Source organism: Peromyscus eremicus, chromosome 8b (genome assembly GCF_949786415.1).
Source record: "Peromyscus eremicus chromosome 8b, PerEre_H2_v1, whole genome shotgun sequence".
Lineage (NCBI taxonomy): Eukaryota > Metazoa > Chordata > Mammalia > Rodentia > Cricetidae > Peromyscus > Peromyscus eremicus.
In genome coordinates this window covers 60,311,416-60,332,751 of record NC_081424.1, presented here as the reverse complement: position 1 = coordinate 60,332,751, position 21,336 = coordinate 60,311,416, and the positions used below count along the sequence as shown (strand labels likewise).

General features: G+C 47.4%; 1 protein-coding gene across 1 annotated transcript; it reads right to left on the bottom strand.

The window, feature by feature from the left end:
• Positions 1-4,037: 4,037 nt before the first annotated feature.
• On the bottom strand, positions 4,038-20,325 carry LOC131918333 (kinesin-like protein KIF25). The gene is made up of 7 exons (XM_059272412.1): positions 20,148-20,325; positions 16,333-16,398; positions 14,156-14,226; positions 12,047-12,189; positions 9,923-10,026; positions 6,140-6,228; positions 4,038-4,128 (listed from the first exon to the last, which is right to left on the bottom strand). The coding sequence occupies exons 1-7, from the start codon at positions 20,214-20,216 to the stop codon at positions 4,077-4,079; spliced, it is 594 nt and encodes a 197-aa protein (XP_059128395.1). The 5' UTR covers positions 20,217-20,325; the 3' UTR covers positions 4,038-4,076.
• Between the last annotated feature and the right edge of the window lie 1,011 nt (positions 20,326-21,336).

The window sequence follows — 21,336 nt, the reverse complement described above, 5'->3', positions numbered from 1 at the left end:
GGCAGGCAGGATCCCTTTACTCTGGCAGATATCCTGCATGACATAAGGAATGTAGGTAGATATGCAATCACATTACCACATTCCTTTCTGAGGCAGAGACACTTGAGAATTAACAGGAGTTAACAGCCCGAGACAGCAAGGAAAAGGCAATTTGAGTGTGGTCAGTGTGGGCCCTATACTGACCTCTGAATAGCTATTTACGTTAATGAGGAAATCTTAGCAAAATTACCCAGTGTGAGAGCAAAGTCCCCAAGAAGCTCAGCTAAAACTAACCAATGACCTTTTAAGAACAGCTACGAGGAGAGAGATTATACTCATGTAAATATGGTCAACTAAAGCAAGATGCTGTCCGTACACAAAGGGGATAACCTTTAAGTAAGGCCCTCAACAACACACAGATCCTAAGATGTGGTGAAGAACTCAGCTCCATCCTAGTGCCCTTGAAGCCCAGGGCAATGGCAGGAGCAGGTGTGATGTTAGCACAAAGGTTACATCAGGACCAGGACCAGGACCTGGGAATATGTGAGGGGTGTATCCCAGCTGGAGTAAGGGGGTTATAAGAGGCAAGTGGTTGGGGAAGGAGATGGGCCAGCTGACCTCGGGGAGGCCCTTCCCTCATTCCCTGTCAGGTTCAAAACATGTTGGTGACTGTTACAGGTAGGGGGTTTTATAGCTTATACATGCTTCTGGAATCCCAGTTTCTGAGGTGTGTGCTCAGGGCCCATAGTCACTAGACAGAGCTTCTCTGTGTCCCATCTGCTATGAAGCATGGTCTGCAAACAGTGGCAACCAGCCTCCTCTTCCTCCACGTTCAAGCTCCCCGTATTAATGTTGTTAGTTGGGCACACAGGTTCTCTTGCTGCCCCAGCTTATCAGGTTTGACTCACCTTCTCTCTGGGCTTCCCCCTGTAGAGATGGTACCTCCCTCTGCACTTGTGGGCTGTTCCTCTCAGGCTAGTTCTCCTTCCCAGATTAGAAACAGGGTGTCCCTCAAGTCTACCTTCTGCTATGTCATCTATCGACTTTGGGAACACTACCTGCACAAGAGCTGATGCAGAGTGCCGGACGGCACTGCCTACTGGAGAACAGACACGGTCTGGGGGCCACAGTGATGGTAAACGGCCGGTAACTTCAGGTCACCGACATACTCTCTCTATGTAGAGATGAAAAGTAACACACCTTCTCAACCATACTTTCTCAACTCTCTCAGTCCACACAGTAGACCTTTGCTGTGCTGTTTACTTTTAGGGATTGACAAGGATACACAGGGCTGACCCCTGGAAAAGCCCCGGGCCCCATGAACCACATTAGCAGCAGCCTTTGATTGCAGATGCCTCCCAGGGACAGAATATGCCTTCAGCTCCCTTTCAAACCTTAGAAGCTTAGCTGGGTGAGGTCTTGCCTTGAGGAAATCTGGCCTCTTATTAATGATGCTGATCTCCTTAACAATTTCAGCTCTCTTCTAACATAAGCATTGGCTATAATATTAAACTTGCCAGTGTCCTTTTTCTCTCCAAACTATACATTTTGTATTTCTTTCTGTACCATTTGCTCTTTTTCATTGAAGACCTCTTAAGAAGAATCACTAATCATCACATGACAGAGTTAATATTGGGCTCTCCTGAAATCTCCATCACCAAATAAATTAGTCCGTTACATTTAAATTTAGCCTCAGGTAAGTTCTTAGGACAAGGGCAGAAAGAAACCACATTTTTACAAAAAACATCACAGAAAAGGTCTTTAGCCCAGTGGCTAAAACTATCATTTCCCTCTGAATCCCCAACCCGGGCTTCTACAGTCTGCATGGCTCTTGGCACTACTGGCTTCCACACTCCTACCAGGACAGCCCACTAAACTCTGCTTAGTGCTCAGTCTTTTCTAGTTCCAAGTTCCAAGGTCTTCCACCTTCTTCAAAAAACAAAACAAGGCACCAGCATGACCAGGTGTTACAGCAATAGTCCACTCCTTCATATCAACATCTGTATTAGTTACTTTTCTATGACTGTCATAAGACACCACGGCCAAAGCAACCTATAAAACAGAGAGTTTATAGGGGCTTAAGTTCCATGATAGCAAGTCATGGTAGAAGGAACAGGAAGCTGAAGACTCATATCTTGAATCGAAAACACAAAGCAGAGAGAGAGAGAGAGAGAGAGAGAGAGAGAGAGAGAGAGAGAGAGAGAGAGAGAGAGAGAACTGGGAAAGGTACAAGGCTTTGAAACCACAACACCCCCCCCCCCAAGGACATTCTTCCTCCAGCAAGGTCACACCTCCTAAATCTATCCAGAGTCACCAGCTGGGGACCAAGTATTCAAATGCCCAAAACTATGTAGGATAGCTTATTCTACATGTCATAGGAATTCAGGAATTCAAGGCAGTAGCAGGGAGAACCTCCACTGCAGGTCCACGGTATTGCTGCAAAGCCACCTGTGTCTTCCCGAGTCTTTCAAGTAAGAAGATGTGGATCAAATGAAAAGTGTAAACAAGCAAACCTTAGGACTCCCCAGAACAAGGCAGCCATGTGGATCTGGTCTTACAGGGTAAGTCCAGAGGTGCTGGACACTGAGATCACAGGAGGCGCCAACATAAACTCTTCAGGCTTCAGGAATAAAAATACCATGAAAGCCAAGAGAGGCAAGGTCATGAACCAACCATTCACTCACTCAGCAGATAAGATTACATGCAGTCCTAACACGCAGACCTACTTATTAAACAGTTCGCATTCTGTTGCTATCTCTTAAACACAATCCAAAATGCTACAATCAAAAGAAATGTAATCTTATTTTGTTGAGTTAGACTTGAAAACACTAAGCCCTCTGAACGTGGTGAGTGGAATTTTGACAGGGCCCAGGGAGGTCTGCTAAGGGATGATAGAATAAAGAGGCAACACAACCTGACTTCCCAACCAGCTGGCAGACATCTGCTCAAGGATGTGTTTTCTCAGTGGATAATCCTGAGGGTTGACCAGAAGGCTGCAGACTGGAAAGGCTAGAGTAGGTGCTGTTTATAGTCACTAGTACTCTGAGAGCTCACCTAAGGATAAGAGGGCTAGCAACTTGAGGATGAAATGTCTTTATATGTGTGTGTATGTGTGTGTGTGTGTGTGTGTGTGTGTGTGTGTGTGTGTGTGTGTTGGGGGGTGTTGTTTTGTTTTGTTGGTTTTTTTGAGACAGAGTCTCACCATGTAGCTCTGGCTGTCCTAGAACTCACCATGTAGTCCAGGCTGGTCTGGAACTCACAGAGATCTACCTACCTCTGCCTCCCAAGTGGTGAGATTAATGATGTGTCCCACTACAGCCAGCTGTGTGATGTCTTTTTTTGTTTTTTTTGGTTTTGTTTGTTTGTTTGTTTGTTTGTTTTGTTTTGTTTTGTTTTGTTTTCTGAGACAGGGTTTCTCTGTGTAGCTTTGCACCTTTCCTGGATCTCGCTCTGTAGACCAGGCTGGCCTCGAACTCACAAAGATCCGCCTGCCTCTGCCTCCCAAGTGTGGGATGTCTTTAAACCCCAAACCCTGAAGATTTTGAAGGTCTCCTTTTGCTTGCTTTAGCAATGCTAGTGCTTGGGGCATCACAGTGTGCATGGGGACAGAACAAAATATACTTTGGGGGCCAGAGAGAGGGATCAGATGTTAAAGGAGCTTGCTTCCAAGACTGACTATCTGAGTTCTATCCCTGGCACCCATGTCAAGCTGGAAGGAGAGAAACAACTCCTGTAAGTTGTCCACTGATGTCTGCATATGTCACATACACATCCACAGCAAATAAATGTAATATAAAGGGCTTTAAAGAAAAAAATTAAAGATCTTAAAAGTGTTTAAATTTCCAGAGGCTTTGTTAATTTTTGAAAACAACTATAGTCATTCTTTACCTTTTGAAAAAAAAAAAAGCCAGGTAGGTGACAGCGGCGCACACCTTTAATCCCAGCATTCAGGAGGCAAAGGCAGGTGGATCTGAGTTCAAGGTAAGTCTGGTCTACAAAGTGAGTTCCAGGACAACAAGGACTAAGCACTTTATCTGTCTTAAAAAACAAAAAAGGAAGGCCATCAAATCATTAAAACTATTTCCAGTGTTTGATCACTAGGGGCTACTTACATCATCAACAGCATGGGCCACTTCTCCAGGGGTGTTGCTGCAGAGATAAGACAGCGGTTATAAGAACACCATTGGGTGCAACTTCTTCCTCAACTCCTGACATCCAAACTCTACGCGCTGGCAATCTTCTTATGCCTGCTGCTCTATGTCCACACTCTGCTTCCCTGATGCTCTGTTCTAAAACCTCTGCCACACATCCCACCTTCTCCTTCTTTACCTTTCATTTATATCCCACCTCCTGCACGTGTTCTGAGGGCAGGTCAACTCTGGGTTAGGATCTATGCAATATCACCCACACACATACCAGTTTTAGGGCAAGAGTGATAAGAAAAGCAATGCCAGAATGTGTACCCACAGGAGCTCCAATGCCTATAAGAATCAGGAACCTACAGCACTCGGGGGGCAGAGCCAGGCAGATCTCTGTGAGTTCAAGGCCAGCCTGGTCTACAGAGCAAGTCCAGGACGGACACCAAAGCTACAGAAAGAAACCTTGTCTCAGAAAAAAAAAAAAAAAAAATCAGGAACCTGGAAAAAAAAGCAGTATGTTTCAAAACAAAAACTGAAGAAGAATAAGCAACAAGAGCGTCCATGGAGATTCTGCCACCTCGGAAGGGGCCTTTGCGGGAGATGAACAACCTAGTGACCACCCAGCCATACTGGGAACGTCTGCATCTGAACTATTCGGCATTTCATCTGGAGTGCGGGATGCAGTGGGGGGACTGAGAAAGCAATTACTACTGCCTGAGTTTGCACTCATTTAGACCGAGGATTGGGGTGACTGCTATAACCTGCAGATGGGAACAGATCAACAGTGTAACAGAAGCAAGGCTGTGAACAGGACTGAAGGGTATGCTCAGGAAAGCTCGCTGCTCTTCAGAACTACATCTTACAGGACACTGCTCTTCTCCTGCTGCAGCTGTGGACAAATGACCACGGCTACTGGTGTCAAAGCATCTTATTGCACCATGGCTAGCAGAATGGAAGACTTAAAACATCTCTGCCACCACTAAAAACAGACAGTGTTTGGGGATTGGCCATATTGCTCAATGGTTAAGAGCACTTCAAGATGTGAGTCTAGATCCTAGCACCCATACAACAAGCTAGGCACAGTCTTGCATATCTCTAACAAGTTAGGGGTGGAGACAGGAAGATGTGTGGGGCTCACTGGCAGCCAACCTAGAGGAAAACTCAAGCTCCAAGTTCAGGGAGAGATACTGCCTCAAAAGAATAAAGTAAAGAATGATAAAAGAAGATACCCAGCACCTCCTGTAGCCTTGTGTATGCACCTACACAAACATGTATACATATAAAACACACACACACACACACACACACACACACACACACACCAGAGAGGGCATGTGTCATACTAGGAGTATGTAATATAAACAGAAAAGTCTCAGCTAGGCCTCTCAGAAGAGTAAAACTGTTATGGGATGGGACAATGGGATCCAAAGCATGGAGCAGGCCTGGGAGTCAACACCTACTGCAGATCCCAGGGAGACCAGCCTAGCCCAGAGGTAGGGAAGACATAGTTGAAAGGGGAAGGAAGGAGGCAGAGGCAGGGGTCTGGGTCTTAGGAGTATGGGACATGTCCTGTTGAGCTTAGTGGTCAAGTACTCACTGTAGCTTCCCACTATCGCCAGCAAGACTTCCTGTAAGTCAGAAGTAACAGCCATCACAACTTGACATGCCTTAGCACTGATGAGAGGTCTCTAGAGGAAGGAAGGATGAAGGGATGCCCCCTTTGATTTAATCTAAAGGGGAAGGCTGGGTGGGGTGAGACCCTGCTACTGGACAGGACAGAGACTTAGCCCAATAGACATGCTTCCGCAGACATTCTGGCCACATTCAAACCTGGTCCCATTGGGCCTGCCCTGCATCAACAAGGGGCACCACCCCAAAAGACAGCTGCACCTAGGCACCAGGAGCTGCTCCACGGTCCAGGGCTGGGGACACAGGGACACTGCAATTCCTGCCACTATCCTAAGCCTTTCTCTTCAAACGCATCCCCAACCCGAGCCACACACAGACAGGAAGTAAATTACCAGTTCTGTGAAGCCGAACCATCCGACTCTTTATCAAATGACAGAAAGGGACGGATGCGACAGTGGACTCGGATGTTTCCTTTCAGCTCCTACAACAACAAAGAGCTTTCAACACCAGGGAGGCTGGCTCAGCAGCAGAAGGCCCTGACCTCTGAAATTCCCCACAGGGCAGCCAGCTCAGTGCTACTCAGAGATTTCGTATTCAACTTTAACAGATTTGTTCCTTAAGCAGCAACAAATATCCATTTCCTGGTATCTTGGGCTAAATTCTCTCAGGCATTTTAGGAGGAATTTCAAGAATTTGGCTTGGGGCTGGTATCCTGAATTTCCACAGGGTCATCCAAATGACATCATGGAGATTTACTGCCCAGAGGAAAACAAAGTGGAAGTGAGCTGTGCTTACAGCAGGAAGGCCAGTGTCCTCCAGGTCCGAGGAGCAGACGAACATAGGATTTACGTTGTTTTGTGGATACTGTCAACACAGGGTTCAGTGCTGTGAAGCTGCGTTCCATTTCTGCCAAGCTGGTCTTAAACATTGCTGACCTTGAGGAACTCACTGCTCAGGCGGTGGCACCTGTGCCCCAGACCTGGGTGACAAAGCCTCCCCAGTGCGGACACCTGGGGGATTGCCTGGAAGCAGCCCATCCATCTTCTACAAGGTACCAGAAAGCATCCTGAGCTCAGTTATGATGCCTCCAGCCACCATCTTCTCTATCCATTCACTCAGTTCGGTCCCAATGCTATCCTGAGGTGGCTGGGGCCACTGCACAGAGACTGGGATTGAGGCCCAGCAGACCTCCGGTCAGCACAACCCTTAGAGCCTTCTTGCCAGCTCTGACTCATAAAGCTGACTTGGGCTGGAGACAACCAGTCAGGCCCAACAGACCTGGTAACCAGGTATCCTGTAACCAAATGCCTCTGGATGTCCTTCAGACAGCCCTGGTTCTGCCCAGCTCAGACTACAGAAGAACCCTCAGAAAAGTGCAAGGACCATTAGCACAACAGTAAACATGCACGTGAACTAGGAAGGCTCACACAGCAAAGCAGCCCTGGAATGCTTCCATAAAGTAGGACTGGGATGTGGGCAAGTGAGAGACCAGGGAGAGGAGGTGGGACCCAACAGACCCATATACTTGCAGAGTATAGGTGCTAGCCTTAGAAACAGAAGGGATCTTTGCCACCCTAGAAAGGGAGTAGGGAGGATGGGATGGTCAACATTTGGACAGACGAGTCCAGCAGTCAAGATGTTACAACTAAAGCTGAAACTGTCGTCTACATTTGTCCAGAAGTCATCAAGGTGAACTAGTGATATCAGTAACTTGTGGGATAATCTTTTTGTACACTGTGAACATGTGTCTCTGCCTAAGGCGCCTTCTGATTGGTTTAATAAAGAGCTGAATGGCCAATAGCTAGGCAGGAGAGAGTAGGTGGGACTTCCGGGGGGGGGGGGGGGGAATCTGAGGAACTGGGCATTTTGCCAGCAAGACACAGAGGGAATCAGACATACAGAATGGAGAAGAGAGGTAAAGAGCCACATGGCAGAGTGTAGATGAATATAAACAGTTAATTTAAGTCTTAAGAGCTAGTTGTAAACAAACCTAAGCTAAGGCCAAGCCTTCATAATTAAGAAGTCTCCATGTCATTATTTGGTAGCTGGTGGTTATGGTGATATTTTATTTGTGCTGAAATGTGATTTTATTTGTATGTTAATAAATAAAGTTGCCTGGGGGTCAGAGCTAATAGCAAGCCATAGCAGAATTCTGGCAGTGGTAGCACACTCCCTTAATCTGATCACACGGCAGGCAGAGTCTGTGTGTTCAAGGATACAGCCAGCATGGAGACACACGCTTTTAACCTCAATATCAACCATAGAGATCTGGAGGTCTGTATAGACAGGCAGTGACGAGGAGGTCATGTCAGTGGATTTACAACCAATGAGAAGGCAGAACAGAAAGTCAATAAAAAGACAGACACACAGGAAGTAGGTCTCTTGCTCAGGGGAAGGACGGCAGCGGCAGCAGGTGATAAAAAGGCGGTTTTAGTCTCAGCTCTTACCTACTGTTCTGACTTCTTGGGCTTTTAACTCTGCACTTGGCTCTGTGTTTCTTATTTAATAAGACCGTTACATCTACAGGTGGTACAAAGAAAGTCTGACTACAATAGCTATTCAAACATGATCCTTGCTGTCAGAACCTGTCTGGGTTCAGGGTGCATCATTGCTGTGGGGACTCTATGCTCTTCAGCATCTATCACCCACACCTGTCTGGCTCTCTGTATCTAAAGCAGGCTCAGTCCATCAACACTGCCTGATCCTTTTCAATTTTCTATCATCCTAGGCTGTGGGAAGTTTGCCTTTTATATGCCAAAGGCATCAGAAATTTGAGGATACACAAAGCCATGGCAGAGCCTAGTGGATTTTGTTTGTGAACAATGAGGAGAGACCTCTGCACATGGCCAGGATCCCGGAGGTGGGGTTTTCAGCTCTCTTCTCTCATGAGCTTTCCAGCTGGGTACTGAGGAGACCAGTGGGGGGTACACTTCGGCCAGCCGGTCAGCACATTCGGAACCTGTCTGCTTGCCATCAGGCTCTGTGCGTCTACCCAGGTCTTTAGTACCTGGAGAGAAGTGGGAATGCCATGTTCTCATGAGCTCTTGGTGGGTTCTCCAGGGAGGGGGACTTTTTCCTTAAGAACCAGCAATGCTGAGATTAAAATGTTTGTGTGTGTGTGTGTGTGTGTGTGTGTGTGTGTGTGTGTGCATGTGCACTTGTTTTTTGTTGTTGTTTTGGTCTGCTTTTTTTTTTTAAGAGAAAGAGAACATGAAATTGTGTAGGTAGGGAGATAGGAGGGACCTGGGAGGGTTTGGGGAAGGGGAAAAACACGATCAGAAATATGATGTATAAAATAAAATTTTCAATTAAAAAAAGTTTTTAAAAAAGAGAAAATTCCCTAAAATGCTTTAGTCAGTGCTGGTTACACTGCAAGTACCCAGAAACCACTCTCTAGGGTCTGCTCTGAGCACTGAAACAGGTTAGCAGATGATGCCCAAGGACTGTTGAGGTCCAGTGGAGCTCTGTCACCAGAGGCACACAGAGGCTTTGGGAAATGAGTAAGCAGTGTTCACAGACACCGGGCAAATACATCATGGAAGCCATGTCTGTGAGAAGCAAGTTGGCCAAATGAACTGTAGGCCTTGGCTGCTCACGTTAGTGTGTGAAGGCCTGAGTTCGAACTTCTGGTCTTCCAAGCGACCTTAGGTCTTACGCTCTTGGAAATGCAAGAGATCCTTGGAGCCTCCTCTGCGGCTGAGAAAATCAGTGAGGATTGGAGGGAGGAACGTGCTTGCAAGGCCTGAGACCCTGAGGTTCTGGGTTTTTATATCCTGAAAAATCCCCCTCTACCCATCTCTGTCCACATCTCACATCAGTTAACTGTTGGTTTCTGATGTTTTGATGTGATCGTATCACCTACCTATAGTGACCACAGCCACTGGTGCCTCTTAATCCCAGTACTGTGGTGACCCCTCTTCCTCTTTATCATTGCCTCCTGGTTGAGCAGAGTGGCCAGTGGCTTCTGGGTGAAGAGGATGCTTGATCCTAACTGACGATTTGTGGCTGGCCCGCTCTCACTTCCTCTGCCCGACCTTGGGCTGTGACTCCTGCCCTCAAGCCTTACTCTCGGATGCTAGCAATGCTGGCCAACTGTCGCTCAGGTGTGGCCTCACAGTCATCCTTGGGTACGTTCTGAGTTGCTGAACCACTGCGCTGGCAATGCAGGGACTCACCACCAGGCTGTTATGGAGGGCTCTCCTCCTCTGCTGTTCCAGGCGGAAGTGTGAATCCAGCTCCTGTAAGCACCGCTGTAGACCTGCAGCCTCTGACTGACAAGCTGCAAGGACAGATCACCCTGGGTTACAGCCCAGTTCTCATGAGGAGACCCTGCAGTCTCCAACCCAAGAAAGGTTCGAATCATAAGGAGGTTGGCAGGATAGGCCACAGTGGGTTCTCCAACTGAGGTTCTGGGTGCTCAATGCTCATGGTAACTCACGATCCCGATGGAGTCCTGGCTCTAAGGACCACCCACTGTGGGCTGAAATGTGCCCAGCCCTGGAGCTTGCTCAAATATCAAAGGTTTCCATGAGGCCCCCTCTGTGTGGGACAAGGCCACATGGCAGAAGTTGGGCTGACTTCTGGATCTTACTGTACATCTGAGAACCAACATTTTCTCTGTCCCACCGGGATGACTCCATCTTTTACAGGAAGAGCCACATTGCTTCACATAGACACCAGGTGCCTGTCTCAGACACAGCAAAGGCGAGAACCCCTACTCTGAGGAATCTGCACAGAGTCCCTCTAGGTTGGCTGATGGCTAGGCTCTCTTCTTCCTTGGCCTATAACATGAACTGCTGCTGCCTGCTTTCCTGTCAGTTATGGAACAGGCTGATTGAGCAAAGGGCGCTGGTTGGGACCTGTGTCTTGAGAAGAACTGAAAGGGACGTGCTGTCTTGGTTGACTAGGACTTCCTGAGACTGACCTCCCTCCCCCCAAACCTGGAAACATGAGAAACAGTCTGGGATGCCCTCCTGGCTGCATTTCATAGGCACATTATGTAGAGCACCCCTGTGGGTAGTGGGGAGTGATTCGTGGCTACAAAATCATCACACACATCAGCATTTCCTAGGGAACAGCCACAGCTGCTCCACTCTCCAGTATTCCTTTTAGTTTGTTATAACTCGTCCTCACTTCTGGGAAAGATGATTGACTCTTCCCATGCAGCGTGCAAGTGAAGACCCTACACGTGCATCCTATACACACGCTACATAAAGTACCCATGCACACAGACCACACACATTCTACATGTATTCATCACACACAGCAGACACAGTCGTTATACACATGAGCATATGTACACAACTACATCTATCACATCATACATACAACCACACACATGAATGTCATAAACCACATATATACACATAACATACACACACACACCACACACATGTGCACATGTACACAAACATGCCATTCACACATATACATGCACACATACACATGCACACCTACAAAAGCCTCGGGAACCTCCAGGAGGTTACTGAACTGAACTGTCCTATGGAGACGAGAGTGAAATCCCAGGGCAATCATTACCTAAAATGAAATGTTAACCTAACCCCAAAGCAGTAAACAGCTGCAAGCTTGGGTGCACCTCTTTTGAAATGCTGGTCAGCATGATGACCGGCTTCCCTTAGGGCTTGTCACAGGTGTGGACCGCCTGACACTGGAGAGACTGGAGAGCAGAGCAGCTGGGCTGTTCCCTAGGAAATGCTGATGTGTGTGATGATTTTGTAGCCACGAATCACTCCCCACTACCCACAGGGGTGCTCTACATAATGTGCCTATGAAATGCAGCCAGGAGGGCATCCCAGACTGTTTCTCATGTTTCCAGGTTTGGGGGGAGGGAGGTCAGTCTCAGGAGGTCCTAGTCAACCAAGACAGCACGTCCCTTTCATTTCTTCTCAAGACATGGGGCTCTCGCACACACAGTACTGCTGGGGGGAGATAGGCAGGACTCCTGGAAATGACAGCTGAACTATAGAACACAACACTTCACCTCCTATTTTGGAGGAAATCTGACCCGGGAGGCTCATGGCCCTGAACATCAAAGTTAAGGAAATGTTATGTGGGTGTCAGAGGGGAAGAGGGGACCTTGTAGCAAGGTGAGCTACGGGGGAGGTGGGCAGACTCCCCAACACTGGAGGGGGGGGGCATTCTATCACGGTGTGAGTGGCACGGCATTATTATTGCCATCACATTAGGTATACGCCAGGAGTAGAAAGACATGGGGCTGGATCCCAGGCTGGTCACTGTTCAGAGAGGCTTCTCCTGTGTGTCCTTGGTCATACGCTCACCTCGAAGAGCCTCGCTGCTCAGCTGTACCCCCTGCACAGCAGCCATTATGTCAGAGAGGCAGCTCTGGTACTCGTCCTGATGGCTTTGTAACAGCACCAGAAAAGAACTCCGCAGCTCCTTGACATCCTGTTGAAGTTTCTGCGTGATGAAAACACAGCACAACCCATCATGCCATTATCAGCCACTACAGTCTAACTGTACAACCAATCACAAAAGCCCCACGGAACAGGAAAGCGGCCCACCACCTGCAACCCTGCAGCAACCTGCTGTGAACTAGGGGCATGTGAAGCACTGGTTCATCAAACGTGCGAGGTGAGTGTTTACCACACACGAGCCCAGGTTCCCTTTATTATTTCTTTCTCGTTTGTTTTGTTTGAGACTGGGTTTCTTTCTGTAACAGCCCTGGCTATCCTGGAACTCATTCTGTAGACCAGGCTGGCCTTGAACTCACAGAGATCCACCTGCCTCTGCCTCCCAAGTGCTGGGTGGGATTAAAGGTGTGCATTACCACCGCCCGGCCTTCTTCTGAAATTCTAACTCAATAGTTCTGGGGTTAGTGCTTTGAGAGCAGCTCATGATTTCATATATTCCACATTATTAAGATCCTTAGAAAAACAGAAGACCAGGTTATATGACCAGCTTCTGTAGTACAGCTGCTCACTGTGTAATCATGGACAGTCTTCTGACCCGATTAACATCCTGGTGGTTTTGGTGGCACACTCGGGCTGTGTTAAGCAAGAGCAAAGCTCTGATGGGCTGTCCAGACCAACTTCTGGAGGCTTCGTTACTGTGAGCTCAGGCCAGCAAGAGGGAATTGCCATACCCATGTGCGTGACAGAGTTCCAGGAACGGTCTGCATCAGAGTTTTCAGGGAACTTTGGGAACAATGCAGCTAATATCTCGTGCGTCACACATTCCCCTGTCCAACTCCAGCAATTACCCCAGGACTTTCAGCATGATGATTTGACAATGAATAGATGAAAGGATGTGGCATGGTTTAGTATTTACTCTCAATAACACATCAGAATGTTACTTGAGCTTAAACATATGGTTTTTGTCTTTTTAAGTTATGAATAATGGAGATTCCTCCATGCACAGAAACATTTTAATAAAAATGGCAATGCTAGGCTGAATCAAGGTACTTTTATTATATAGAACACAGATAGTTATGCAGCTTATTCAAAGGTAGGCCAATTTTACTAGGGTGGGAGAGAATTTACAATGAGTTCTACATGAATCTATTCTGAATGAACACAGTTCAAGCCTTCATGTCTTACCATGGTAGGTTAATCCTGTTTGCAGATGGTGCTTACATTGTTTTAATGAGTTTGGTTTTTTTTGTTTTTGTTCCTGTTTCCCACCCTGGTCACATTGTTTTTAACATAAGGTAGAACAATGTTTTTAATCAATGGCATAAAAATATCTACCACAATCTCACGTTGGAGACTTGCCAAACACACTAAGTGAGATACCTGTTTTCCTGGCGTTTCCTCTAGAAGCCACCGACAGTCTAAGGACTGCTTGGATATGATGTAGGGGGATGGGATACCTATGTTATTACAAGTATTTTCTACCATTAAACTATAAAAAAGAACCACTGTGGGGGCTGGAGAAATGGCTCAGCAGTTAAAGAGCACTTGGGGTTCAATTCCCAGCACTCACATGGCAGTTCCTAACTGTCTGGAACTACAGTCTCAGGAGGCAGGATGCCCTTTTGCCCTGAGGGCAGCTGCATGCATACGGTGCACAGACATGCATGCGGGTAAAACACTCACAGACATAAGAACAACAGCTGTGACTCAGGAGACTCAGTTTCCACTGCTGCTATCTCAGGCCATTTGTCTACTGGCCAAAAACTACTTATGGCTCATTTTTTTGCTCAGACGCCAATAAATGCTTTGGGCTTTCTTTTACTGAGCATTGGAAAGCTGAACCTGTCTGAGTGCCCTGGGGTGAGCCTCTTCTGACAGAGAAGAGGCAAAGGGGCTCTCCTAAGCCCTACGCCACTCAACATTCCGTGCGTGAATGGTGATTTTGGCAATGCTGAGGTCACTTCTACCCTAGTCAGGTAGCCAAGCTGGAGGAAGGCTGCATGAATGCTTCCCTGCTGACACTGCCTCGTTCTGAGCAGAGCATAGGGCCAGGCTTCATGGCTGCTCCTGTTCATCCTTTCCTGGTACTGTATAGAAAGAAAGAAAATACAAGGAAGTTTTAAAACCTTGAAAACCCAGCAGGTACCTTCCCCCCAAGAAAAGAAAGTTATTGATTGTTCGTGATACATATTACCCAGGAAGAGAAAACCCAGCAGGTACCTTCCCCCCAAGAAAAGAAAGTTATTGATTGTTCGTGATACATATTACCCAGGAAGAGAAAACCCAGCAGGTACCTTCCCCCCAAGAAAAGGAAGTTATTGATTGTTCGTGATACATATTACACAGGAAGAGAAAACCCAGCAGGTACCGTCCCCGCAAGAAAAGGAAGTTATTGAATGTTCGTGATACATATTACCCAGGAAGAGAAAACCCAGCAGGTACCGTCCCCCCAAGAAAAGGAAGTTATTGATTGTTCGTGATACATATTACACAGGAAGAGAGCCGCCAATGGAGCTCAAACTACAGTGGGGAGAGTCAGAGAAGGAATCCTGGAAGTATGGACAGTTCACGGTTCGGGGTCTTGGGGCCAGGTCTGAAGGCACTGGCCAGGTAGAAGGCACGGACAGAGCCCAAATCAAGGCTGTGAGTGACAGACCTCGAAAGAGATGTGACAGGAAGCAGGTGCAGAACCCGCACAACAGTCAGAGACCTGCACATTCAATTATGGGCAGGGCCAAACCTGGGACGGGCTCTCAATAGCCAGGCTTTTCAGCACACAGTTTCCAAAGATCTTTCTGGATTTTTGGGGAGCACTGGGGGAGGTAACAGGAAGTACTCCCTATGGAATGCAAGGGGGACAGAGAAAGCATCCAGGCTCAGGACAAGGCCATTGGCAGGACAGCAGAGGTGCTGGCTGGGTGGGCCGGAGTTCTGCACTGGTTTCCACAGGTGTCGGTAGAGGGGCCCCGAATGAACAAGGTGGTGACTGGGGTTTGCCTCATTTTGTTGCTTTCCTGTGTGTTTTTTTTCTTTTTTGGGGGGGTGGGAGGCGTCTATCCTTACACTGTCTTTATAAGCAGTGGATGCTGGCAGGCCCAGCCTCTCAGAGACACCAGCCACACATCTCACAGTGAACCACACTTGTCTTCACATCGAGCCAAGAGCTCACATCACACAGTACTGTGACCCAATGTCAAGGCGAAGAGTTCACAGGTCAGTGCTCAGTTCTCAGGCAGATGTGCCCTCACTGGAAGGAAGCAGAGTCTCTGATGTGCTCCTGTGATGGAGACAGTGTCTGAGCTCCTATAGGAGGACCCTGCCCAACACAGACTTCTAGTTTCTGGCTCAGTCCCTGGTTGACCCTGAGAGCAGATAAGCTCCCTCAAAAAGGGTGGGTAAGGGCGGAGGCTGCCCCTGAGAATGCCCAGCAACTTGTTGTAGACAGATCGAAGGGTGTGGCTGGGTCAGACTGCCTGCCAGATCAGTGTGGAACTGTTCAGAAGTGAAAGGGCTCTAGGGGAAACTGAGAAAGGGGCCTTAGGAACAAGCTTCCACAGCTTGGTTAGCAGCTACTGCAGAGCACAGTGGCCCTCCAAGATTCATGCTGACAAACAATGTCCACTGTGGGGGTGATGGAATCATGAGGACTCTACCCTCATAAACGGACAAGACTAGAGAGCTATTTGCTCATCCACTCCAGCCACATGAGGACATCTAGACAGTATCAATTAGAGAAACGAGCTGGCCACAGATATCAAACCTGCAGTGCCTTAATCTTTGGACTCCCAAACTGAAAGTAACAAATGCTCTTTGTAAATTATAGAATCTCAGGTATTTTGTTATAGCAACATAAAAAGATTGCAGCAGACGTGTATCTGTAGATTTACTAAACACAGAATTGTACAACTTCATATGGATGAATTCATGATGCATAAATTAAACAGAACAGCTGCTGGGTGTATCATTAATGAATCATTCATTAAACACTGTGAGCACCAAGATAAATAATTTAGAATTCATCCCTGTCCTGTTCCAGTGTAGGATGACATGCTAAGTGTCCTTCCACCTCACTGAATGGGACAAAAGACGGAATGAAAGTCACTCTCCCTGTGCATCTTTTCCAAGTACAGCAGCTGACTCCAAACAGCCAATCATGCTTGGTCTATCAGCTACAAGACACATTAAAATGTTACCTCTGCCAGTTTCAGGTGCAGAATAGCATTTTCTGTTTCCAGTTCAGCTATTCTTTCTTCTTTGACCTACAACCAAGGATCCAAAAGGAAAACCCATCAACACAGCACTTGCTTGGTCATACTGAAATACTGTGAGTGAACAAGCAAAAGTAGAAACAGTCTCAGCAAAGAACTACAGGGAAGGTCAACTGTGAGATTGCTCAGACTCCTCCACATACTTCAGAGACAAGACAAGCCCACCTCAGTAAGGGCTGGCCTACTATCCCTCCCACACCCCATGGTTCTGGGCCCTCCCTACCGAGGGCAGTCCTGACACTACCAGCAGCAGCCCCATGGACTTAACTAGGAATGCAAAACTCCAGATGCTCTATCCTTTGGTCAGAAAGGTACCAGAGAACATTGCTGGGAAGTGGAGAGTTTACAAAGGAAGCCATAGAATCAGTCTACCTTCAAAAAACAAAAACAGCCAGGCAGTGGTGGCACACACCTTTAATGTCAGCACTTGAGAAACAGAGGCAGGAGGATCTTTGTGAGTTCAAGACCAGCCTGGTCTACAGAGTGAGTTCCAGGATAGCCAGGGCTACATAAAGAGACCCTGTCTTGGGTGGAAAAAATACATATACATACACATACGGCATGTGTGTGATGTGTGTGTGTGTGTGTGTGTGTGCGTGTGTGTGTGTGTGTGTAGTCTTGCAAGGTCAGAAGAGAAAGGATTTATGTAGTCTTGGAGGGTCAGAAGAGAAAAGATTTATGTGAGGATGGGAAGGTGGGGAATGGATGTTGGACTCTGGAAGGAAGCTAGAGCACAGACTGCTAGGATTTTACAAGCCAAAGAAATGGGGTGCATGTTTAACTCCCATACATGACTGGTCCAGGTGCAGTCATCTTATTGGGGGTTCAGTGTCCCAGCTATGGATGCATCATTCCTGGAAACTCAGTTCATCCTGCTGAACATACAGTCTTTCGAATTAAAGGTCAGTACCCTGCTGGTGCTCCAGTCTCCTCAGAGAATAAATTAAGTCCCTCCTTCTAGGGATCCTATCATTCCTGCAAGGGATTCAATCTTTTCTGCAGGAGATTCAGTCCTATCTTTCATGGATCTAGTCATTTTTGCTAGAGATTCAGTCTCTCTTGCAGGGACTTTAGTCTCCAGATAGGGGTGCAGTCCCTCCTGTTAAGAGAATTACTCTCTAAATTGGCTCACAAAAAAAAGCTGTAATCATTGGAGACAATAATTTCTGTAATTCCAAACTCTGATTGTATAAATCCAAAACCTAGGAGTTATACAGCGTTGTTAAAATTTCTTCAGTTCATTATGAAAAATCTCTGGAATATTTTGATGAAATTTACTTAATTCCTAGATCTCAAACTATAATAGCAGCTGCAGTTATAAGTCTGGTATGTGTTTGGTCAAATTTATTCCAAAATATCCTGATTTTTTTTTGGGGGGGGGTGGTACTGTACATGGAATATTTTCCTAATTTTACTTGGGTTCATTGCTAGAACACAGAAATGCCATTTATTTCTGTAGATGGATGCTATATTCTTCGGTCTTATATAACTTACTTTTTAATGTAAAAGGTTTTAGCAGATTCCTTAGGGTCATACCTATAACATGGTTCCATCTGCCAGTGGACTGCCTTATTCTTCCTTTCTGATGCAATGCCTTTTCCTTCATTTTCCTCCTGAAATGCTCAAGTTACACCACTAGAACAATGCTGTACACCAGTGTCAAAAGGATGCGTTCCCCACGGTCCTGGGATACAAGCGTTTCTGAAGTCTGGCCCAATTAGAATGGGACTTAGAAAAAAAGTCTGTGAGGACAACCTTTCAGGGTTGCTCTGACCCTAGAAGGTTCTCTCCAGTGCCTTTGCTAGGCCATGGCGTAACCTGTGGCTTGCTATGTAACACCTTCACCCCCCAACTCGATGGGTGAAGTATTAAGTCCCAGTAGGAATCTCAGCAGGTAACATTTGAAGACAGTGCCTACAAGGTGACTGATTCAAAGAAGCCTTGGAGGGTGGGTTCCTTGGGAATTTCATTGGTGTCCTTCTGAATGCAACCCCGGAGCCACAGGCTCTTCAAGGGTGCACAGAAGGAAGACCCCAGGACACCATGGGGAAGCAGCCACCTGCAAACCAAGGAAAGACTTGGGGCCAAATCTCTGGCCCAAGTCTTCCAGCCTCAGGCCCACAGAAACTTCTGCACAGCTCTGGAGGCGACCCTCGAAGACTGAAATGTGCATTCTTGGTGTGCCTCGAGCCTGCCACTCACCGCGGCAAACCCACCTCTCCTGTGAGAGCTTCAATCTACCCTCATTCATGGATCTTCTCCTGGGCAAGTCTTGAGGCAGCTCTGCTCAGTCAAGCGCCCTCCTCTGAGCTTTCAGCCTGCCTTTAGCTTATCATGCAGCCTGGGACCTACAACTGAGGTGGGGGAGACTAGATCTCAAACTTGTTGGCCTGTGTGGGACTTGCACTCTGCTCACTGTGGGACTGGGTGACAGAAGCCCTCACACTCACCTCAGCCCAGTGTTGGATTTGGTGAGAAGTACTGAGATGTGTCCCTCACGGTGAGGTAAAGTGGTCCTTCACAGCCCCAGGGTGAAGCTTCTGCACAGCTGAGCTGGGGCTTGGAAGCAGACAGAAATGTGCTGCCCTCAAAAGAATTCAGCACAAATGCTGGAACGAATGCTTCCTCCTTCAATGTGCACTCTTAGGCAAATTTGCAAAGATCTGACATGCTGTCTGTGTCTCTCACCAGTTTTCCTTGGAACTCACCTACAGAGCTCCCGGTCTTCTTCGACCCTGGAGGCCTTGTCCTTCAAGGGGCAAGTTATGCAGTCCGCTGTCTCTCTGGCCAGGAACCACTACCTGCTGCAGACTGTTACATTTTTTGGTTTTGGTTTTTCCAGACAGGGTTTCTCTGTGTAGCCCTGTTTCTGCTGGAACTTGCTCTATAGACCAGGCTGGCCTTGAACTCAAATCCGCCTGCCTCTGCCTCCCAAATGCTGGTATTAAAGGCTTGTGCCACCACTGCGCAAACTGTCACTTTTAAAATGCAGATCAGACCATGTCTTCCCTCCAATAATTTCACTTCTGAAGTGTCTCCATGACTGGTAGAACTAAGTCTTTAGGTGTCCATCAAGAGCCTGTGTGGCCTACATTTCTGGTCCCTCAGCCTCTATGTTGCTTCCAGCACACCACCAAGGCCTGGCTGGTCACATATCACTCTCCACAGAGACCTCTGTCTTCTAAGCCTTCGGGTTCCACTGTGCAACAGGAGCTCCCGGTCCCTACAGCCCACCCATGTACTCTTAACTTTTGTGGGGTCGATTATAGATCTTGTAAGGTTCGGGATCCCTGCTGGGTATGGTATTTATGTTTTTATTTACTTTATCAATCTATTGGTTCTGCTGTGTGCTCTAAGAGGGCAACGGTTAGGATTATATAATTACTGTTGGTTAACCATTGTAGTCCACAAGCTTGCTCAGTACGAAGATTTCAGCAGAGCTGAGGAAGGTGCCAGGTTAGGAGACCCCCCCGAGGTGGGCTGAAGGGACCGGTGAGCGGTCAGGGATACCTCAAGTGGGAGTTGAAGGAAGGAGCCTTAAGGGCAGTTGGGACAAAACAGGTCAATCATCCTTAGATCCTGGATGCTGAAAACCAGGCAGATGGAGTCGGTCTCCTTCCCGAGAGAGCTCAAGGTGAGATTCACAACTCAGTGTGATTCCCAAGCCAACCACAGTTCTCCCAGGTCCCCCACAACCCTGGGAGGCGTGGTTTCAAACCCTGGGCTCCCCTCACACTCACCCGCATTTGATGCTGAAGCCGTCGCAACCTCTGTTCTGAGAAGCCCCACAGCTTACGGTGACCCGGCATTTTCCCAGCAGCGAGTGAAGGGCGTGGCTAAGTCACGGAGTCTCTTTCCCTGACTGCTTGCTCACACGCATGCGCTGTGCCTACCCGCAGAAATTTCTCCTGGGCGCTGCTTACCGGCTCTTAGCTCATAGAACATCGGAGTCGCTCATGCCTTTTCAAGAACAGCGGGATCCCTGTACCATAGCCTTGAAAACCTATCTCACCTCTTCCCAGTCCTCTCGGGTCCTGCCTCCTGAGCCTCTCTCCCCGATGAGAGGCTTTCTTTCCCAAGAGAGACTATCATATCTACAATGTCAGCCCCCACAGGTCCTGTGTTCGTGTTAATTACACACCAGTGGCCTGCTTCTGTGTTCTCACCCCCGACCCACCCATGCAGGCAGGCTGCCTGGGAATGCAGGGTAAGTAGGGTCAGCATCGCCTGTATACTGCTTGACAAGTTAAAGCAATCTCAGGACCCGCACTTGTACTCCTGTGAGTAACCGGGTGAGATTCTACAGGAATAAATCACCTATCACTAGGGGTGTAAAATTCCTACTGCCCAGTCAACCAACCTACATTTTGCATAATCTTATTATAAATGAATAAATACATCTGAAATCACCTTATTACCAGGATACCTTTTATGCAATGTGCTTAATCACTGAGCATGTTCAGGGAGTCCAGTGACCAAGATAGGAAAGTGAAATGAGACATGGTCCCAGTGGCCATTTGGGATTGCCGAATGTACAAGCACCAGTCACCACGACGACCAAGCTCTCATACGGGACTGTTGTGAAAATGTCACCCTAGTCTTTAGCTGGTTGTGTCATCAATCAAACAGCACTTACCCACAGACAGAAAAACAACTGAGGGACGCAGGAGAGACACTCAGCATTGTTTAATGAAGTAGTGACAGATGGAAATGGGGGAGAGGAAGGCTGGCCTTACAAATATAAACTTTGTCAGCACTTTGAAAACAATAGCAAATACACTTAAATAGATACAAAGTTTATTAAAAATAGGCTGCAACTGAAATACAGTAGAAGTGGAAACAACAGCAGTTTGGGCGTTTCCCCACAGAACACACGCTACGTACGTGCTCTTACAACACATATTCACATTGGATCTCACTGTCCAGGGA

Excerpts from the sequence above, each read along its gene's own strand:
- LOC131918333 (XM_059272412.1), bottom strand. The coding sequence starts at position 20,216 with ATGCCGGGTCACCGTAAGCTGTGGGGCTTCTCAGAACAGAGGTTGCGA. Across the intron at positions 12,190-14,155 it reads CTCAGAACGAGGCAGTGTCA|GCAGAAACTTCAACAGGATG; the intron begins GCAGGGAAGCAT and ends TGTTTTCATCAC. Across the intron at positions 10,027-12,046 it reads GAGCAGCGAGGCTCTTCGAG|CTTGTCAGTCAGAGGCTGCA; the intron begins GTGAGCGTATGA and ends CTGTCCTTGCAG.